This window comes from Myotis yumanensis, unplaced genomic scaffold (assembly GCF_028538775.1).
Source record: "Myotis yumanensis isolate MYYU_CA2020_CCGP unplaced genomic scaffold, mMyoYum1.0.hap1 SCAF_7, whole genome shotgun sequence".
In the NCBI taxonomy this organism is placed as follows: domain Eukaryota; kingdom Metazoa; phylum Chordata; class Mammalia; order Chiroptera; family Vespertilionidae; genus Myotis; species Myotis yumanensis.
Window position 1 is genome coordinate 40,864,993 of NW_027223758.1, and position 21,503 is coordinate 40,886,495.

A 21,503-nucleotide genomic window follows, 5' to 3' on the forward strand; every position below is an offset into this window, starting at 1 on the left:
TTAAATTTTTCAAATAAGTGATCTCACTGAAGACACAGGATCTTAAGCAGAAAAATAATTTGTTTTAAAATGAAAGTATAAAATGAAAGTACAAGACCCTAATAAATATATTTTGTTCCTAGTAGTTTATAGCTAACATATCAGGCTGTGTTCAAATTGATTATGTAAATGTGATCAAATGAAATGTTATATTGTTGGCTGAAGAATATACTCATTTTTTAAAAAATGGAGTCCTCCAGTTGCACAGCTTGGTAATTTAATTTTGCTGCTCTTACTAGTGACTAATCAGGAATGGGCAAAAGGTTAGGATTAGCCAGTTCTCCCTTTCTGACCTTTGAGTGGAGACTTTTCATTTTGGTAAAGAATATCATGTTTTATATTAACTATGTAATAACAGACAGTTAAGTAAGTTGTATTGTTGTGGTGACTGATCAGTTTTTATAAAACACAAAAATATAAAAATACAATTCTATAGAGAGGCTATATAATTTTTATTTCTTTGTGTTATGCTGGATTTGAATATTAATTGACATGTACATCAATGCTACAAAATTACATTAAACTATTGTTGGGTGTGATAAACACTTTTTCTTACTCTGGTACTGAGGGCAAAGTACTTAACATCCTTATCTGAAAAAAATGTTAATGTGTGAAATATTTTGATTAAAAAAGCTAAAGATAGTTGAACAAATTTTTTCCAGTTGCTCATTTGTCCTCCTGTTACTCGGTTCTTCTATGGAGCCAGGGAATACTTCCATAAACTATTAATTCAGGGGGACTCTTCTGGAAGATTGAATATTTGGAAAATCCCAGACACACCTGAGAAGCAGGAAGGTGAAGAAGCGAATAGTAAATCAGGTACAGCAACTTCTAAATTTCACAGTCTAAATACTAACCACTGAACAACAAATTCATTATGTCATATTTCATTTTCTTCTTAGAATCATGTTTGATGACAGTTATGCTTTGGTATATTACTAAATCAACTATAAGCATGCTTATTTTAATATTTAAAAAATTTTTTCTAATATGCTCAATGTTTTTCTTTTATACAAAACCAAACTTCCACAGGGCTTGAAATCACAACTTCTGTTAGTTTGCAAGAAGCATTTGATAAGCTCAATCCTTATCCAGCTGGGATTATAGATCAGCTGAGTGTGATCCCCAATAGCGATGAACCTCTTAAAGTAACCGCAAGTGTGTACATACCAGTACATGGACGACTTGTTTGTGGCCGCGAAGATGGGAGCATCATTATTGTACCTGCCACGCAGACAGCCATAGTACAGCTGCTGCAAGGGGAACACATGCTCCGAAGAGGTATACTGACGACCTTCCAATGTCTAAAGCGTCCAGAGAGCTCTGTACCGTGATAGCGACAATGTCGGCAGGCTTTGTTTTTAACATATACAATGAATCAGTGTAGTTGTTAGTGTGCTATGTGGCTGATAGAGTTTAATGTGCAGATAATAAAATACTCAGTGCCTATTCTTGGGATTAATACCACCTAATGACTGTGAATAAAGAAGTATCCAATTTTATCTCTTTGAGGTAGATTAAGAGTTCCACTTATTAATAGTTAACCTCTATGGTTTACTAAATAATGAACTTTATTGTTATTAATACTGATAATCTTTTAGAACAGTATTGTCCAGTGGAAATATATATATATGTAACAATGTATGTAATTTTCTAATATCCACATTACAAATGTGAAAATGAAGCAGGTAAAATTAATTTTAATAATATATTTTATTTAATTCAATATAGCAAAACTATTTTTACTTCAATGAGATACTTAACATTATTATTTGTTGTCCTAAGTCTTTGAAATCTCATGTGTATTTTACATTGACAGCACACGTGAGTCTGGACTAGCCACGTTTCACGTCCTCAATGGTCTCCTGTGGCTAGTAACTACTGTATCGGACAGAGCAGTTTTAGGAGATAAAACCAGAAGCCTTTTCTTTGATAAAATTTATAGCTATTTTGACAATTCATGTTTACTTTTATTTGTTGGAACTTTGTAAGACTTTTATTTTCCCATTTTAAATCCAAACCCTCATTCACAGGTTGGCCACCTCACAGAACACTCCGTGGTCATCGGAACAAAGTCACATGTTTGCTATATCCTCATCAGGTCTCAACTCGTTATGATCAAAGATATCTGGTATCTGGAGGTGTGGATTTTTCGGTGATAATTTGGGACATATTTTCTGGAGAAATGAAACATATCTTCTGTGTGCATGGTGGCGAGATTACTCAACTCCTGGTTCCACCTGAAAACTGTAGTGTAAGTCGGTCAAAAATGATTGCTTTACTGTGGTAGAGCTGAGTCATGTGGCTATCAGGCTTACTATGAGTGGAGCCTAGAGTCATTTAAAGACCATGTGACAAGAGAATTAAAACTCTTCATTTTAAAACTAAATGATGGTGACATGGAAGGTTTAGGCAAAGTTATGATCATTTACTATTGGGTACATAGAAATAGAAGATGCACATAGTTTTCAGAAAGTAAAACAATAACCCTAGTGACCCGATGGTGTCGTTCTTCACTGTAGAGCTGTGTTGATACCTTTACGCGGAGCTCTCCACAGTTCCTCAGTCAGTGTGCGCCACAGGTGGCTGCATGTAGAAGTATGGCCTGTGACACGGAACATTTGTGTGTGATGCAGTATGATACTATCATTTACATTTTAAAAAAAGACAAATCCATTCTTTTTATTTCTGGATACATGTTCAGGTAGTGAGAGCATTAAAATTGAACTGGAAAGATAAGGACCGAAATCAGATTCCACTTTGCTTTTGGAAGTGAGAAGAATGAGTTTCCAGAACAAAAAAATGCACCTTCTTTAAGTGCCATTTTTTATTTACTTAAAAAATATTATTATTGATTTCAGAGAAGAAGGGAGAGGGAGAGAGAGAAATAGAAACATCAATGGTGAGAGCCAGTCATTGATAGGCTGCCTCCTGCATGCCCCCCCACTGGGGATTGAGCCCACAACCCCGGCATGTGCCCTGACCAGCAGCTGAATTGTGACCACCAGGTTCATAGGTTGATGATCAACCACTGAGTTATGCCGGCCGGGCTCTTTTATTTACTTTTAATAACTACTTAATATTTATTTTCTTCTCTCACTGGCATGGATGATCAAATTATCAGAGCTTTTTGCTGCTGCTAGAACTTTATTCAGAACATAAATTTTGGAAAATGTTTCAAAATGATGTATTTAGTACAGATAACATATATGTTTCTCTTGTGTAAGCACATAGGTTAAGTTCCTTAATAGATTAGTTTGAAAAAGTGATTCTTTTTCATTTACATCTTGTTAAACTTTTAAGGTCACATAATTTCCCAAAGTATCCAGAAGAGGGCAGCATGGGCTTGTGAAACAGGAGTGCCAGGTATCCAACCTGAATATTGGAGTTTGTGCCTTCATTTGAAGTATTAGATCCTTAGCTCTTACAGACAGAGATATAATATAAATGGTATATGTGACTATATGTGTGCAATGCAGCTGACGTTCACAGCTGGTAAGAACAATTACCAAATGAGGTTTTTTTTATAATGTACTGTACTTTTCAGTTTGAAAATGTACCTAAAGCTTTTGCCTGAATTAGCTCTTATCTTACTTTTGAATTTGGACTTTTGTTATTATTTTAACTTGAATATTACATTTAAAAAACAATGTCTATCATTATACCCTAGTCTCTGAAGCCAAGTAGGGTACACTTTGGAATGTAAATTAATCAAATGCAAGAAATAGACCTATCATTAATTTTCTACAATATAACACAGTAGACACAATGTTCTGTAACATTCTCATTTCCCCGTAACACTTGATTCTCTTAGATTTTGACATCAGATATTTTGATGCAGTCAGTACTTTTTGAAATTAATTTTTATTTGCTTTAAATTAAATAATACATTGTTGAATATATGTAAAATACAGATATTTTCTATGTCGCTAAGTATATTCTAATATCATTTTAAATGTTATTCTGTAGTTTATTGAAATTTATCAGAAAATTTAGAATGTTGCTTTATTAAACATCTTTTATCAAGAGTGGGGATGAAAATTAGTATAGCTAAGTATGTTTATACATCTGGAATGATTTTTTAGGATAAATTCTTAAATGTGGAATTGCTGTATAAAAAGGCATATTAATTTTTAAAAGCTTTTGAATAGGTATTGCCAAATTGTCCTTCAGTTGAACTTAGGAATAGGTTTATATAACCATCATTTTACCCCCTTCATTTTGCATTATCCTGCCTATAATTGTTTAAGTCTTGGTAATTTTCTAGGCTTGTAAGTAGGTGTTTGTAGCATATGTGCAAGTGTATAGTACTTGTTTTCATTTTGAAAGCACAGATGTGTTTATATACCAATACTATATGGATTGTCCATTCATACTGGTTTATATTTTATTCTTTATAATTTTATGTTTTCTAGATTTTTACCACTATCATATTACTATTGTATTGAAGGTAAAAAAATATAAAAATATTCTTGCTGTGGATACCATCTATGTATTCAAATATCGTAATAAGCCCTGTCTCTTATGTAGGAAGCTAAAAATATCAGTGATGCACTGAGAGTGTCAGTGAGGGGTCCTTTCAACAGTAATGAGAAGGACCGCATCCTTATTATGGCTGTGCTGATATCGTGCCAAACATTTTAGAAATTTAGAGTTCCTCTACTTTGGAAAGGTTTCTTTGATCTTAAGTAACACCCTTAGTAGTGGAGAAGATTGCATTGGTATACATTTATTCTTGGTAATAGTCAGAAATGATTAAATGTTGAACTTTGTGAATGAAGTGGTTATTTTGATTTTTTATTTGGGGCTGAAAAGATAGTAGGACACAGGGCAAAGACTACTTTTTGTTGAGTAACTTCATCATAAAATGGTTTCAAAATGAGTTAAAGTTTCTCTTAAAATGGCAGAAATTATTAGAAAAAAAACGAATGACCTTTAAGGTGGCTATGATTAGGTATAACATAAATTTGATAGTAGTTTATTTAGCAAGTATCTGAGTGCCTGTCATATTCCATGTACTTTCAAGGACCAGATATATTATAGTGGACTAGAGGCCCAGTGCACAAAATTTGTGCACTGGGGGAGGGAAGGGGGGTCCCTCAGCCCGGCCTGCACCCTCTCACAGTCCGGGACCCCTCGGGGGATGTCCATTTGCAGGGGATCGGGCCTAAGCTGGCAGTCAGACATCCCTCTCTCAGTCTGGGGCTCTTGCATTCTGGGACCCCTTGCTCCTTACCGCCACCACCGCTGCGCTCGCCAGCTGTGAGCCCTGCTTCTGGTTGAGCGGCACTCCCCCAGTGGGAGCACACTGACCACCAGGAGGCAGCTCCTGTGTTGAGCATCTTCCCCCGGTGGTCAGTACATGTCATAGCGACCAGTCGATTTGCATATTAGGGTTTTATTATATAGGACTAGGGGCCCAGGGCATGAATTCATGCACCTTTAAAGGAACTGTGGGCCGTGAGGCTGTGGTGGGCACAGGGGCGGGTCTCAACCCATCCTCCATGCTCTCACCTGGCCCCTTTTGCCACAGCCCCGGTCCCTTATCTGCCTGCAGCCCCACTCCTGCCACTACCCCTCCCATGTGCTGGTGGCGCCGGCCCTGCTCGCACCTGCTGATGTCATGGAGCCCTCAGGAGCAGGGATGGTGGAGAAGCCCTCAGGGGCGATTGGAGCCGGCACTGCTGATCGCACCTGCTGATGGCGCCAAGCGATCGGGACCGGCACTGGGTGCCGGCAGTGGGTTCAAGCAGCAGTTCTGGCACCAGCTGTGGGTACAATAGGGGCTTGTGCTGGCAGTGGGTGCAAGCTGTGGTTCTGGCGCTGGCAGCAGGTGCAAGCAGGGCCGTTGCCAGCAGCGGATGTGAGAAGCAGCTGCTGCCCTGATCTCCCCTCAGGAGTAGGGGAGGTGGAGAAGCCCTGAGGGGCGATCGGGGCCAGCAGCTGCTGCTTGCATCTGCTGATGGCACTGAGTGATCAGGGCTGGTGCCGGGCGCTGGCAGTGGGTGCAAGCGCCCGACTGGACCACAGCGCATGAGAGCAAAGAATTTTCAGCAACCACCAGAGCTTGCCCTGATGACAGCGACTGGTGCTCTGCTTTGGTCTGGTGCCCCTGCTCACCTGCTCCACCATCCCGCCATGGCCGATGCCTGCCATGTTCCATGCTCTGCCTCCTGCTGCCAAAGCCTTCCATGTTCTGTGCGCACCCGCTTGTGCTCAGTGTACATCATAGTGACTGGTTGTTCGGTTGTTTGGTGGTTCTGCCGTTCGGTCTATTTGCATATTAGGGTTTTATATATATATATAGATAAGGCATAGTGCCTGTCTGATAGAATTTCATCTAACAAGGGAGCCAGAATAGAAAACAAGCAATTATTATGCAGCATGATAAATACTTTGAAGTACCTGTTCTGTGCAAGGCCCTTAGGAAGATGCTAGTCAGGGTACTTCATAAACTTTGGGGGTTTGGGAAGATTTCCAAGAAGGATGATATCTACTTGAATTTATTAGTTTTTAAAATATATTTATTTGAGTGTAATCAGGTGTATTGAATGTGTTTTGAAAGTATATGAATGTCTTAGTTTTGTGAGGGGTATGAAATCGTACATACAGGAACAACCTCTGTTTGCAGAGGCACTTTAGTATGTGATGGGGAGTAGTCTGGAGCATGTGAGAAGTTGTTGTGACTAGTACCTGATGGATCTACTATCACAAACACTGATAGGAATTAACGTATTTGTACATTACTTTGCAAAGAATGACCAAGAAATCAGAGGAATGGTTTTGTATGTGCTGCGGGCTAGTCGTAGGTGAGACCATTAGGGCACATTGTTTTATCCTATGTAGGAAGAGTATTTGAAAGAAAAAAGTGAAGATGATGAAAATATGAAACCCTGCTCAAAAGTAAAATATGCAAGCTATTCTTCCCAACAAAGATTTGGCAGGCGAGTAAAGTGAAATATGTATTAAAAACAACAGAAATGCCCGTTATTCTATAGTGATTTTTTTGGAGTCATAATCAGTGGTTTTTCTTAGACGTTGGCGAAAACTCTCCAAAGGAGTTGCAGACAACTTTCTGCTTTAAGGAGTGGATCCCACACTAAAGACCTGCCGGTTGGTCACGTCAGTGAGAACAGGGCCTTTCGAACCAAACAGACCTAACTGTTTCTTCATAGTTATCGTTTGTATGTGGTGAATGCATGATGTTTAAAATAGTCCCTAAGAGTCTTAATTTTCATATAGAACATAAATATCCAGTTAGATGGTTTGTCAGTATTTTTGTTGGATCACATGGTCTTATTTTCTAAAATAGCTGTTAAAAAAGCATCAGCTCTCTCCTTTTTTAAATAGAAGGATGGGCTATGGATTTCTGAAGAAAAATTTATCTAGTTTTGTGAGAGTGTGGAAATGAAATTAACATTCATAGGCTCTTATTTTCCCTTTAGGTAGAATATTTAAAAGTGATAAATGATGCAATTTAAATACACATTTATGTTCCAGAGAAAGAGTTCTGGGAAGTACAAGAGAGAATGATTAAGAGAATAGTGGGATTGATTTATGAGTGAAAGAAGCTGGTCATTTATAGCTTGTCTCAGGATGGACATATTTATAAAGGAGAGACAGGAGTTAGTGTTCAAATATTTAAAGAATATTCAGACAAAGAGGACAGTTGTTTGGGGCAGCTAGGAGATTGCTTCTGAAATGACAGGAAGAAAAAGAATAATTTAGTTTAGCAAACAAATTAGCAAAACCCAAAAAAAATGTAATTGACATTGGGAACTGTTGGAAAGCAAGTCACCTCCCCAGGGAGCTGGTGGATGGGATAAACTCGCTGTCTCTGATTTCTGTAACTCATGGCAGATGCTGAGGAACAGGTTATATAAGAGGTTTCTGGGAATGGTTTAAATGAAGTCTAGTAAAATGCTAAGGTCAGGCCGGATGACCTAGGTGGTGTGTTCTGACTCTCTCAGATTCTGTGATAGCTTGTGGCATTCTGCTGCTCAGCGCTAATGTACCGTGGAGATTATATACTGGCAGATTCGATGAGACTTTGTTTGATTTGAATAAAAATTCTTTGAACAATAGGAATTAACCGTGGAATAAACTTGTTTTAACCCGGTATCTTCCTCCCTGTCTTTGCCCCAGTGATCTTTCTTTTTCCTCCAAAAAATAGAGTTTTTACTTGGTTAAATGTTCTATTGCTTATTGTTAGCCTTGCTTTTAATTAGCTTTTGATGTGATTGGTGCACATTGCTTCCAGGGCAGAGTTAATAGTGTTTGGAACATGAATTTGGGTGATTTTCACCCATAAAATACGAGCCAACTTGATAGGATGCTTAGTCTGTGCTGTACAAGTTCTATTCCATAACAATAAAAATAGTTAAGTGGTATTGATGCGCCAGTTGGTACCAGTGGTTGCTAAAGTGGAATATTAGTGAGATAGTTAGTTGGGGTATGGGAACAAATCATTAGTTTTGGGTGTTTTTGTTTTTTTGTGTGGGGTGCGTGTGTGTGTGTGTGTGTGTGTGTGTGTGTGTGTGTGTGTGTTGTTAATCCTTACCCGAGGATATTTTTCCACTGATATTTAGGGAGAGTGGGAGAGAAAGGGAAAGACAGAGAGAAACATTGATGTGTGAGAGAAACACATAGATTAGTTGCCTCTTGCACAAGCCCAGACCAGGGCCCATGCTGGGGAGGAACCTCAACCAAGGTACGTGCCCTTGACTGGAATCAAACCTGGGACCCTTTGATCCGCAGGCCGATGCTCTATCCACTGAGCAAACCGGCTACGGCTAGGGCTAGAGCTTTTATTTATGTCATTTTTTTTAACATTAAAGATTTAGCTTCTAAAAATTTTCTAGATGGAAGGACATTGGTGCCTCTCTTGTTTCATACATCAGGTGGGCACGTGCCACCGCAGGAAGAGTGACAGCATTGCTCTGACTGGGTGTGCTTCCAGTTAAAATGTATTTATTTGCTCAAGGGAATTTCAGATTATATTGCATAGCTCTTAACCTAGCCATCACAAAATGGGCAGAGAAAATAAAGGTGAAAGATATTTCCCATTAAAATTAAATCTTTTCAGCAGCCACATTATGATGTTCAAGCAATGATAATTTTTTAAAATATTATTTATTTATTTATTTATAATTCCTTATTGTTGAAAGCATTACATATGCCTCTTTTTCCCCACTATTGACCCTCTCCTGTCCACCATCCCCCCCCCCCCACCCCCCCCCGTCAGGATCTCACTGTCCCATTGACTATATCCATGGGCCATGCATATATGCATACAAGGTCCTTGGTTGATTACCTCCCACCAGCCCACCCTCCCCTGTCTCCCCCGTCTTCTGCACTCTCTTCCATCAAGTAATGATCATTTGATCAATCTGGCAGGAAGGTATAAAAAATCATAATTATATAAAATATGTATTGCATCTACTACAACAATAAAACCTTTCTATCCAATATAATAAAAGGCTAATATGCAAATCGACTGAACAGTGGAACAACCGCTCGCTGTGATGCACACAGACCACCAGGGGCAGACGCTCAATGCAGGAGCTACCCCCTGGTGGTCAGTGTGCTCCCACAGGGGGAGCAAGCACCGCTCAGCCAGAAGCCTGGCTGACGGCTGGCAAGTGCAGCAGTGGTGGTGGGAGCGTCTCCCACCTCCGTGGAAGTGCTAAGGATGTCTGACCAAAGCCATCAGTCCGATATCCCCCGAGAGCTCCTGGACTATGAGAGGGCACAGGAGGCCGGGCTGAGGGACCCCCCTCCCTGAGTGCACGAATTTCGTGCACCAGGCCTCTAGTGCTAATATAAAGTAAAGTTGTTAGCAAGACCTTTATGACAATTTTCACTTCATCTTAAATTTGTTTACTTAAACTTTGAGTCATCCTTTCGAAATATATATTTTTGTTCATGGTTTACAGCATACATGATATATTGGCACAGTACATATGTAATTTATAAATATATGTATAATGGGAATACATTGCAAACTTTTTTAATGAATGGGTGTGTGATCAAAAAAAGTTCTGAGCATAAATGCTTTTAATTAATTTAAAGATATAAGGTTCCCATTTTTTAGTAGTTGTGTTATTATTTTAATTACACAATTTAAATGTCTTAAGACACATTCTCATTTTAATGTCCTGATGTTAAGTAATGTTTTAGGTGACTTTTCCAGTTGAAGTGAAAAAAATATTAAATAGAATGAAATTAATCAAATTATAGAACAAATCACTGTTGGTGAAGAAAATATTCAATAACCAAGATCTCTGGAATTTAGTAATAATAATAATTTAGCTCATTTGTGGGGAAGCCAGGTCTAAATCAAAGAGAGATAGGGGTTATAATATATTCTTTAAGAAGTGCTTCTTTAATACTTTTGAGGATAGATAAGAATAAACCAAGTTAATTGTGTTTTAGCAAATCTTTTAAGGGCCTTCATTTAGCAGATAGCTGAGAATTATTTATTGTTACGCTGTCCATTGTTGAATTAAAATTAATACCAAAGTGGTGCTTCAGAGTGGTCTTTTACCATTTTCCATTTAAATAGGCTAGACATTTGCTTTGTTTATACCATTAATTTGTTTTCACACAGCCTGCAAAGGTAACCACCTCAGAATTAATTAGTGGAATCAAAATTAATGAGGTTTTACTGTACTGGGCCATTTCCACTGTAGGCCAGTTTTCTTCACATGAGTTGGACTAGCATTTTCTTGAAAGAAGAAAAATTAGATTTATTTTAATCCATATTTAAAAAGCAAAGAACCATCTTTTCTGGTGAGTTAAGTACCTCTAATAACTATGCTTTCTTGGGCTTAGTAATATTGATTTTTTTGTTTTTTTGTTTTTAGTCTTGATTATTTTGGCTATTTCCAGACTGTTGCTTATTACAGTAAAGCTAGAGTTAACTCTTCAGCTGCTTATTTTTCCTTATAGGAACAATGTGTCCTTTTTATTTTGGATCATTTTTGTGTGTGGGTGGAGCGTGTCATTTGCCAATTTTCATCATTTTTGCACTATATGAAAGAACAGATCTATTCTTTAAAACATATTGATGTAAATGTATGTGTTAGAGAGAATCCATTATGTGGAAACAAAAAGCTAGAATTTTTGGAATTGTAGTTCTTTGTTTCCCTTCAGAAAATTGTATCCTATAATCTTTTTATTTAAAGCAGATCCAGTGGTATTATTTATTATTTAGTCTGTATGTCCTTTATTTTTACTAATAGAGTGATAACATGAACTAGAGCTTCTAAATCTTTATATGAGGATGGATTGCATTTTCTTGAAGTTTTGAAATTGTCCACCTGCATATAAGTGGGGAGGGTGAGAGTTCTGACGGTGAATTTCTCATGAGGGGTTGATGCCGAAGGTCAAGTTTCTTATAGGAAGGGGTGGCCTTTTTGTTTGTTTGCCTAATGTCTGCAATTATAAACTACAGTAAGAGGTATTTGGTGGAGAGAGAGTGAGAGAGAAAGAATGTGTAGTTAAGTGGTTGTCAGTTTTCTGTGATCTCAGATGTTGCGATCTACCAATAGACCATAATTTGAGGAACACCGAACACAGTAAACAATATTAGTAAAAATTCACCAATTTTTTTTAAGGTAAAATAAACGTCACCCGGACTCATGCCTCATTTTTTTCTACTCTTTGAAAAGAATGACAAGAGGTTTGTGAATATTATTGAAATGACAGTGAACTTGGGGGTAACAAGTAGGCTAGTTTAGGAATATGCCTTTAATTAAGAATTAGCTCATTCTAAAGATGATTTTGGAGAGTTTGTGAGTTGAAGTAGCAGAATCAAAAGTTGTGACAGGTGTTTTGCATACTGTGGCAGATCTGTGCTTGATTAAAAGACATGAATAGATGAAAAGTATGCTGTTTAGGAATTATTATTTAAAAAATTAAAAAATTTTCCAATTATAGTTGACATACATTAATATATTAGTTGCAGGTGTACAGCATAGTGATTAGACATTTATATAACTTTTGCAGTGATCACCCCAGTAAGTCTAGAACCCATCTGACACCATACATAGTTATAATATTACTGACTGTAGGAATTAAAAAAAAAAATCCGTTAGATGTGTTTTCTCTAATGAGAGAAATACATAAATAACCACTTTTTGGCCGATTGATGTTGCAAAATAAGAAATAGAAGTTAACCATTTATGTAGCAAACATCTCTTTTTGTAAGTTGAATGATGGATATATTTGATAAATACAAAGTCAGCACTAATGGTAATCTGTAGAAATGTAAAGCCTCCATTGTATATCTTCAGTTACTGATATATGTCTGGTGAAACTCACAAATATATCAAGTAGTGTGAAATAACTGAAAATAAAGCCATATAGGTTTATGTTTTTTACCCTGTTTTATTTTAACATTGCCTATATTTAAATGAAATTTTTTATAGTTTGTCACTTTATTTTGATTTACTGCTTAATTATAAAGCTAATTTTTATGAGCCATAAATCAACTACCCCCCTATTCCTCAATATGTTTTTTTAAAGAAAGAAATCATGTTTTATGTCTCAATTGAATGCTTATCAAGAAACATGAAATAAGTAAGCTTGACAAATGCTTGTTTGAGAAACGTCTATATGATGTTTTTATAAAGGTTTTTAACATGATCTTTCTGAACTTAGTTTTAAAATTAGTAAACTCACGCTGCATTTATTATAGTATTTAAAACATTCATAAAACAAAAAGTACAAATAAAGCTAACACAGAATAAAAGAATAAAACACCCAAATCTAAGAAAAAGTAGTTAAATCTTAGTACCTACGTTTTATTGATCTTCTGTTTCATTCAAAAATAGATTTTAGGTTCTTTAAAAAAAACACATTATTGACCTAGCCTGTTTGGCTCAGTGGATAGAGCATCAGCCTGCAGACAGTAAGGTCTCGGGTTCCATCCCGTTCAAGGACATGCACCTTGGTTGCAGGCTCCTACCTGGCTCAGGCCCTGGTTGGGGCACGTGCAAAAGGCAACCAATCAATGTGTTTCTCTTACATCAATATTTCTTTCTGTCTTTCCCTCTTTCTTACACTCTCATTCGATATCAGTGGAAAAACTAATAATAATAATTTAAGGATTAAAATAATAATAATAAGATAAACATTATTCAGTAGGATTAAAAATAAAGCTAATCATGGTGAAGAAAAAATGAGAGCAGAAAGTAGATGAGACCAGTGAGACTCCACATTCAGAAATGTGTGCCCAAGGTCTTGTACTGTTACGGCCAGAAAATTGAGACCTGAGTTTCTTAGTAGCCAAAACATAAAAGGAACCAGTTAAAGCAGTTCCCCCCAAACTGTGTTCCTCAAATCTAGGTTACCATAGTCACATAAACTTACAGATGAGTGATATTGTGTTAAAGGTTGTTAAACGTTCTTGGAAGTTCTGTGGATAAAAGCAGTAACTTGCGTTCCCCATGTACATTTGGCCTCCCACACTCTCCCTTTTTAAAGAAATTTGATACAGGTCAGCATTTCTCACTCAATGAGATAGACCAATCAGTGAGCTATTGTTCTTTAGCTAAGAACAGGCTATTTTACTTAAGCAAAGGCCAGCAGGGTGAAGTGGGAGAGCTTTCCCCTTTGGGTGCATTGCAGGGATAGTGTATATGTAGTGCAGTGGGCCTCATCTGGAATAAGCAGCCTCAGTATATACAATCATGAGTTTCAGACGGCTGTTTTTATATGGTTTCTTCTTAGCATGTGCTAAAAGCATAATCTACTGAGTCACTAAAAAAGTTAATTAAGTTTTAAAATTGCTTTGAAATTCTCTCAAAAAGTATAAAGACTCACTTTTAATTTTCCAGGTCGTGGATTGTGTTCTCTGTTGCTAGTGAAAAATCTTTACCATCTTTGTTCGATTATTTATATTGCATCTTGTGCTAAAAAGAAATTGAAGGGCAAAAACCAGAGACGAACAGAAAATGTGCAGCAGAATGTTTAATTGGCTATTGTGTGTGGGTGAGGTGGTGTGATCCCTGACATTATAGACAGAAGCTGTGAAGCACATCCACAGATAATACAGACTATCCGTGGCTCCTCAGAAATGATTGTGGCAGAGGGACCAGGAGGGCATTGTTTTTGAGCGGAGGAGCAGGGAAGAGCATGGGTCTAAATGAGAGTCACAAGCAGAAAGCAGCACCACGGAGAGCAGCCCTGGCAGCTAACAAAGGGAAGTTCACACTGTGGAAAGAGAACACATAATAACAGATCAATGTTCCCCCAGCTCTGCCTGCTCATATAGAGCAATCATTTTAGTAAGGCCATCTTCACATGTGAACAGCAGATTTTCCCAACGCATCTTTTCCACCCTTAATCAAGGCTTAAGTGTGTGTGTGTGTGTGTGTGTGTGTGTGGTGATGACTGAAGTGGGTGTTTTATGTATAATGTAAAGGACCATATTTTCAGCACAACCAAATATTATGGATGGTTTTTCAGGAGTCATGATGGCCTAATTAGGTGTGGTATACCTTATGGAGGATAGGATCCATTTTACTCTGAATTTAATCTAAATGTAATTAAGGTTTATTCTTCTTTTCAGGCAAGAGTGCAGCACTGCGTCTGCTCTGTAGCCAGTGACCACTCAGTAGGACTCCTAAGTTTGCGAGAGAAAAAATGCATTATGCTGGCATCTCGTCATCTTTTCCCCATTCAAGTGATTAAGTGGAGGCCTTCTGATGATTACCTAGTAGTGGGATGTTCAGATGGCTCTGTGTACGTCTGGCAGATGGATACTGGTAAGAACAAGTGTTAAGAGATAGATTCGAGCCCTAGCCAGTTTGGCTCAGTGGATAGACTGTGAGCCTGCGGACTGACGGGTCCTGGGTTCAATTCTGGCCAGGGGTACATGCCCAGGTTGTGGGCTCAATCCCCAGTAGGGGGCGTGCAGGAGGCAGCTGATCAATGATTCTCTCTCATCATTGATGTTTCAATCTCCCTCTCCCTTCCTCTCTGAAATCAATAAAAATAATATTTTTAAAAAAGAGAGATAGACACGAAAATTAAATGGGTACATTTGATTTCCTAGAAATTAAAAATCTTTTATAAGAGAAAAAAAGCCTTGAAATGTAGTAAGATTGCTACTTTTATTTTTGATCGCTGCTTTTTCTAAGTGTTGTACTATACTAAATACTTGTAGTTGGCCAATTTTTAAAGGAATGTAATTGAAGACAATATACACATCAAGACAGACATATAGATAACAGACCCAAAATTCAGTGATCTATATAATTCATGAGGCAAAATGTGAGCAAGATAAAGAAATCACTTTTGTCTCAGATTCAGAAACAGTGGAAATAGAGAAAAACCCTCTTTTAGTTGAACAGCAGAAAAGCAATACAGGACAGTCAATTGTAGGAGGTGATTGAAATGAAAGTTTCAAGTTCTAGAGAGAACATTTAAAATTTCAATTCCAAAGATTTTATGTTTAAGGCATAATATAGAGCAAGTAATGCTTAGCTTAAAAGTAAAGGCAGTGATCTATCATGTTTAACATAGACTCTTTTAGTTTTCTCTGGGAAATCTCTAAGTATGTAATTGAATGTGTATATTAGTTAAGGCTTTAAAAACACATTCTACTTTTACTCATTTAAGTAATCATGTACCAGTGATTAAAACTTCTTTTTACATCCCTAGTTGTATTGTACTATATTGTATTTCTACTAATTTTTTTCCCTTTATTTCATCTTTTTTGTTTGTTGGTTTTAAATAGTCCTTTTTTGAAATCAGAATATTTATTTATTTATTTATTATATTTCTGCCTGCACTCTGGTGCAGTAGGAGTTCTTATATATATATTTGGAACAGATAGCTATACTGTTAGCAATCCTTTTTTTTTTAGAGCTCTTATCTTAACAGATAATATAAAGACAGTCTTGTCAAGAGGAAGCATTCTCAGAGACTGTTTTTGCATTTATCTTTTCCTTTTTTTGTCTAATAGTATAAGAGGTTCATACCTTTTGTCAAATTTTAAAAGCACAAAAGTATTAGAAAAGATGAACCCAGGTCGCTAAATGTTAACATTGTAACATGTTTTTTTATAGTCTTATTTCTGTCCATGTTTTTGTTTTTTGTTTTAATATATTTTTATTGATTTCAGAGCGGAAGAGAGGAGAGAGAGATAGAAACATTAGTGATGAGAGAGAATCATTTTTTTTTTTAAATATATTTTATTGATTTTTTACAGAGAGGAAGGGAGAGGGATAGAGAGTTAGAAATATCGATGAGAGAGAAACATCAATCAGCTGCCTCCTGCACACCCCCAACTGGGGATGTGCCTGCAACCAAGGTACATGCCCTTGACTGGAATCGAACCCTGGACCCTTCAGTCTGCAGGCCGATGCTCTATCCACTGAGCCAAACCAGTCAGGCGAGAGAGAATCATTGAATCATTGATTCGCTGCCTCCTGCACACCCCACACTGGGGATGGATCCCACAACCCCAGGCATGTGCCCTGACCGGGAATCGAACCCCAACCTCCTGATTCATATAGGTTGACGCTCAACCACTGAGCCACACCAGCTGGGCATCTGTCCATTTTTAAAACCAGAATTGCTGTCATACTACATATGCAATTTTGTATGCATAAAAATCTTACTTTTGTGTCCTTTTGGTCACATTGTATCTGTTGTGCAGCACAGTTTTGTGTTTGCTGATTTGGTCCACTCCACCAACTAATTTTACAGAGTTTGTCTTGGGCTCTGAAGTCAGAACGCTTGGTTTGAATTTAGAATCGACCACTTTCTAGCACTGTGACCTACAGCCAGTCACTGGGCTTTTGTCCCTCAATTTTCTCCATAAAATGAAGATAATAATAGTTCCTATTTTATAAGGTTAATGGGAGAATAAAATGACATAGTTACTTGGTGGGTATCAGACATAATGTAAGTATGTATATATGTGTGTTTGTGGACAAGTAAGTTTCTCTGTGTGTGTACATGCATGTGTGTTATTATACATGGTGCTTAATCTGTTGCTTTGTTGAACTTGGTAATATGACCTTATATTTAGAAATATGTTTTTTTGGGAATTGAAGAATGTTTTTATAGCAATAATGACATTCATAAAATGCTCTTTTAAAATACTATAAATATTAAATTAACAATTATTACATTTTAAATACAAAACTGATAAACTTGTATAGGACTTTAAAAAATGAAATAAATATGATAAAGGAAGGTAGTATAATTTTCCTGAGTTTTTCAGATACATACTTAAATAATGATACTTGAATATTTCAGATACTTTAAATTTTATATTTTTGACAAATGCAACCTTATTGAAAGACAAAGTTACTTTTCCAGTAACTTCCATAGAAGGAAATGACAAATGGCCTCTAACTATAGATATTCTGGAGGATGTTATTCTTATAACCAGTTTAGTATTACTAAGCCCATTTTAGTGTAAACCATACATAACACAGAATTCACAATTCTGACCTTCAGGAGGATTTTTGGTAAACTGTTAGTCAACATGGCAGTCTTTAATTGAGATAAATATGAAGAAGCAGGATTTATTTTGGATATCAACCATAACAGGGAGTATACATTATTTTCCCCTGCTGTTCAGGCTTTAACTAATGATGTAAAGGTCTCTGGGGAGTTAGTTAAGCACATCCTGAAGGTATTGACATTATTTATTTATTAAATTTATTTATTTATTAAGTAAATAAATAATGAGGCTAAATAAGTCAGTTTCAGTCAAAGTTTGATGTATGAAATGTATTTAAACTCTGAAGAGATACTTTATCCCTCTTAGTGTTCTGGGAATGTATTTTTACAAATGAAGCCATATCACACTAAAACTACACATGCATATTGTATAATTTTCTGTTTGCTATTGAATTGCTTTATAGGAAGGAGTTTGCACCTTAACTTAGACAATAAATGTATAGATGGAGTTAAATGGAAAGTATGGCCCAGTGAAGAAGCGTTGAAGTGGCTTCAAGCTGAAGTAGTACCGGAAGACATTCCATTGGGTGTTAAGAATAAGAGTCAAGAAATTTGCAGATAGAACGAGAAGTTATAACCCCCCTCTCCACCCCCCGTTTAGTGGAGACTTCCTAGAGAAAGAAAAGCTTCAGGAATTGTTCAAGTAGGATAAACTGGAAAAATAGCAAATTTCGTGTTGTTTTTTTTTGTTATTTAGAGGAAGGTGAAGTCATGGGCTTTGATGTTCGTAGTAGAGTAATGGTGTGGATTGATCCAGGAGACCATCTTGGAAGAGTAGAGAAAGTGGAAAAGCCTGGGGGAGGTCGTTAAAATCTTGGCTCTGAACTTGCCTTTGTTGGGAAGTTGTGGTAGGGGCCTTACGGGAAGGGACACAATAAAGGTAATGCTACATGGGAGATCATTAGAGGAAGGAAATACAAGAAAATGTTTCCGGGAGGCACTGTTAAAACATATTTCTACATAAAAACGTCCCTGCCTTTTTTTTTTTTTTTTTTTTGTCTTAAACTATTTAGAATTGTATGGTGTGTGTAATGTGTGCAATATGTCTTGCAGGTGCATTGGATCGTTGTGTGATGGGGATAACGGCCGTGGAGATACTGAATGCTTGTGATGAAGCGGTTCCTGCCGCAGTGGATTCGCTTAGTCATCCCGCAGTCAACCTGAAACAAGCCGTGACAAGAAGGAGCCTTGCTGCTCTGAAGAATATGGCCCATCATAAGCTACAAACCCTTGCAACTAACCTCTTGGCTTCTGAGGCATCCGACAAAGTAAGTTTTGGATGTGGGCTGTGTGTTTGCCCCCTTTAACTTCATTTGGTGACACAGCTTTGGCATATCTCAGGGAATAATTTTGGGAGAGGAACTGGTGAAAAATAAACTTCTGATGGAAATTTAGGCTTAGCCAACATAGTTTTATAGTATTATGAGTATTCGGCATTTTGAAAAGTAAATTATTCTTACCATTAACAATATTTTAACATGGTTGCTACTGAATTCAGTGATTTCAGTTCCTAAAGTTAGAGGATATTTTTATTTAAAATATATTTTTATTGATTTCAGAGAGGAAGGAAGAGGGAGAGAGAGATAGAAACATCCATGATGAGAGAGAATCATGGATTGGCTGCCTCCTGCAAGTCCCCCACTGGGGATCGAGCCTACAACCTGGGCATGTGCCCCTGACCGGAATCGAACCTTGGGCCCTTTAGTTCGCAGGCTGATACTCTATCCAGTGAGCCAAACCGGCCAGGGCTAGAGGAAATGTTTTATATATAATATATCTTCTTGGCTTTCTGACAGTTTTCCTTTTGAAGGATTGAGCACTAGCTAATATCTCTAGGAGAAAACATAATAATTTAGATACACAATTAAGATGTCTGTAATTGCAGCTTATCAATGTGTTTGAAAAGTAGGTTTTGATTTTAGTGAAGTTGGGCCATTACTTCTAAGGGATACCAACAAGAAAAAGGGACTGAAGAAAATACTTGAGACTAGGTACAGTGGACTTGCACAAGTGATGGCATTTTAATGTCCGACCCCAGCTCAGTCACACGTTCTTGCTGACACTTAAGATCAAAGCATCTGTTTCTTTTTCAGTTAAAAGAAAATGATCCCACTAAAAGAAGAAACAATCCCAGTTCATTAATTGGTTACTTATCTTTAGTGTTGTTGGGGCTAGCCACTATTTGGTGTGTGGTATTTGTGTTCTCTGGTATTATTAGAACTTAGTTTGTCTCTGGTAATGGGGTAATGAAACTTAGAGACAATCCCAATATTTCACCTGAGTCTCAACTTAAAATTCCATCTTTAAAAAAAAAAATATATATATATATATATATGTATAATCTTTAATGGGTTTCAGAGAAGAAGGGAGAGGGAGAGAGAGATAGGAACATCAATGATGAGAGAGAATCATTGATCGGCTGCCTCCCGCACACCCCACACCGGAGAGCGAGCCTGCAACCCACGCATATGCCCTGACTGGGAATTGAACTGTGACCTCCTGGTTCATGGGTTGATGCTCAACCACTGAGCCACGCCGGCTGGGCCACTGCATAAAATTTCTAATTCCATTTAAGTATTCATTAGAATTATTAATGGGTAACACAAATACTTCTGTTTTTATTCTCTCTTATTCCTGATTGTCCTTATTTTAAATGGATTGACATATGAATAAATAGTGAAGACAATGAAATGCTGACCTGCAAACTTGAAAATTTGCCCATGAATTAGTGCTAATGACATATGAAATACTATAGGCAGATCCAGTGACCCATGTCCTCCAGTAATTGGCGGTAATATTTGATCATTCTGGATTTTTACAGATATAAATGCTTTATTGGCTTTATTATATTGTATATTTCATAGATTAGAATTATGAAATCCTTCTGTGCTTATTTTCATGTCTTCAGTCCCATGCTCTAAGTTTGAATAGAAATCACAGCCTAAGTGCATTTGCCAGGCCTATAATTTTTTTCAAGGGACCATGTAAATGTCCCTAGGAATTCAGTGTTCATAGCACATTAATGTTCTATATCATTTTAACTTTGAGCAAATTTACAAAACAGTATATTCAAGGGCAAGCATGTATATGTAATTTCCAAATATATTATTTTTCTTGTTGGTATCCCTTAGAAGTAAGAATTTGGAAAAATAACTATATATCTGGAAAATTAAAGAAATAGAAATGGTATGGTAACATTTATGAATGGCTTTTGTAAGTGGTCATGGTCCATTATGTGATTTTTACAATCTTGTTTGTCCCTGTTTTAATAGCGCATTTTATAGTGCAATTAGTGATAAAAGCACCAGATATCAGAGACACTACACTTATGTATTGTAAAATATATTGCTTGTGAACCTCCTCAGACTTGTAGCAGTGGTAATTGTTGCCTGGCCTACAAGGAAAACAATTATAGGAGGGGGAAAGGCTTAGGAAGCTGAGGCTGCAGGAAGATAATCACTTTATGAAAAATGTATGTTGGCTGGACCATTAGGGATTTCTCTAACTATTTTCTCATGTTGAATTTGTGGCCCCTTCAGAGGTTATTTCTAATCTTAGGAGAAATAAAATCCACCCAAAGTTAAAAAAACAAACAACTAATTTCTTAATGCAGGACTTTCTCTAGGATATAGGAACTAACTTATTCCTGGGTCCCTCAACAAAAAGTCAGATCTCTGCAGGGATACTCTATAGAAGAATCCTGCTTTATCCTTGGAAGGTTGTTGTTAGCAATTGGGCTATTTGGAAGTAAAGATATTTTATATTGCTAATTATGTTTATTATGGCTTTGCAAACAAAAACGGAGAATTCACTGTCCTATGACTTTTTTCTTTCACTGGAAGATCAAGAAGATACTAAGTAGAATTATCCTTTCTTCCTACATTGAATCTTTGCAAGATGTGTGTATTTGAATCTCAGTGCGTTTCTCTTAGGACATGTGTCTTATTTTCCCTTTTATTATAATAACTTATGTACTTATC

At 37.0% G+C, this 21,503-nt stretch overlaps 1 protein-coding gene across 4 annotated transcripts in view; it reads left to right on the top strand.

Moving 5' to 3' along the window:
- Positions 1-21,503, top strand: part of WDR7 (WD repeat domain 7) — a 287,515-nt gene that overhangs the window by 30,243 nt on the left and 235,769 nt on the right. For all 4 annotated transcript variants that reach the window (XM_070420352.1, XM_070420351.1, XM_070420354.1 and 1 more), the window contains 5 exons: positions 702-858; positions 1,072-1,320; positions 2,073-2,293; positions 14,615-14,810; positions 18,577-18,791. In XM_070420352.1, coding sequence (XP_070276453.1) covers positions 702-858; positions 1,072-1,320; positions 2,073-2,293; positions 14,615-14,810; positions 18,577-18,791 — 1,038 coding nt within the window. The remainder of the gene's footprint in view (positions 1-701; positions 859-1,071; positions 1,321-2,072; positions 2,294-14,614; positions 14,811-18,576; positions 18,792-21,503) is intronic.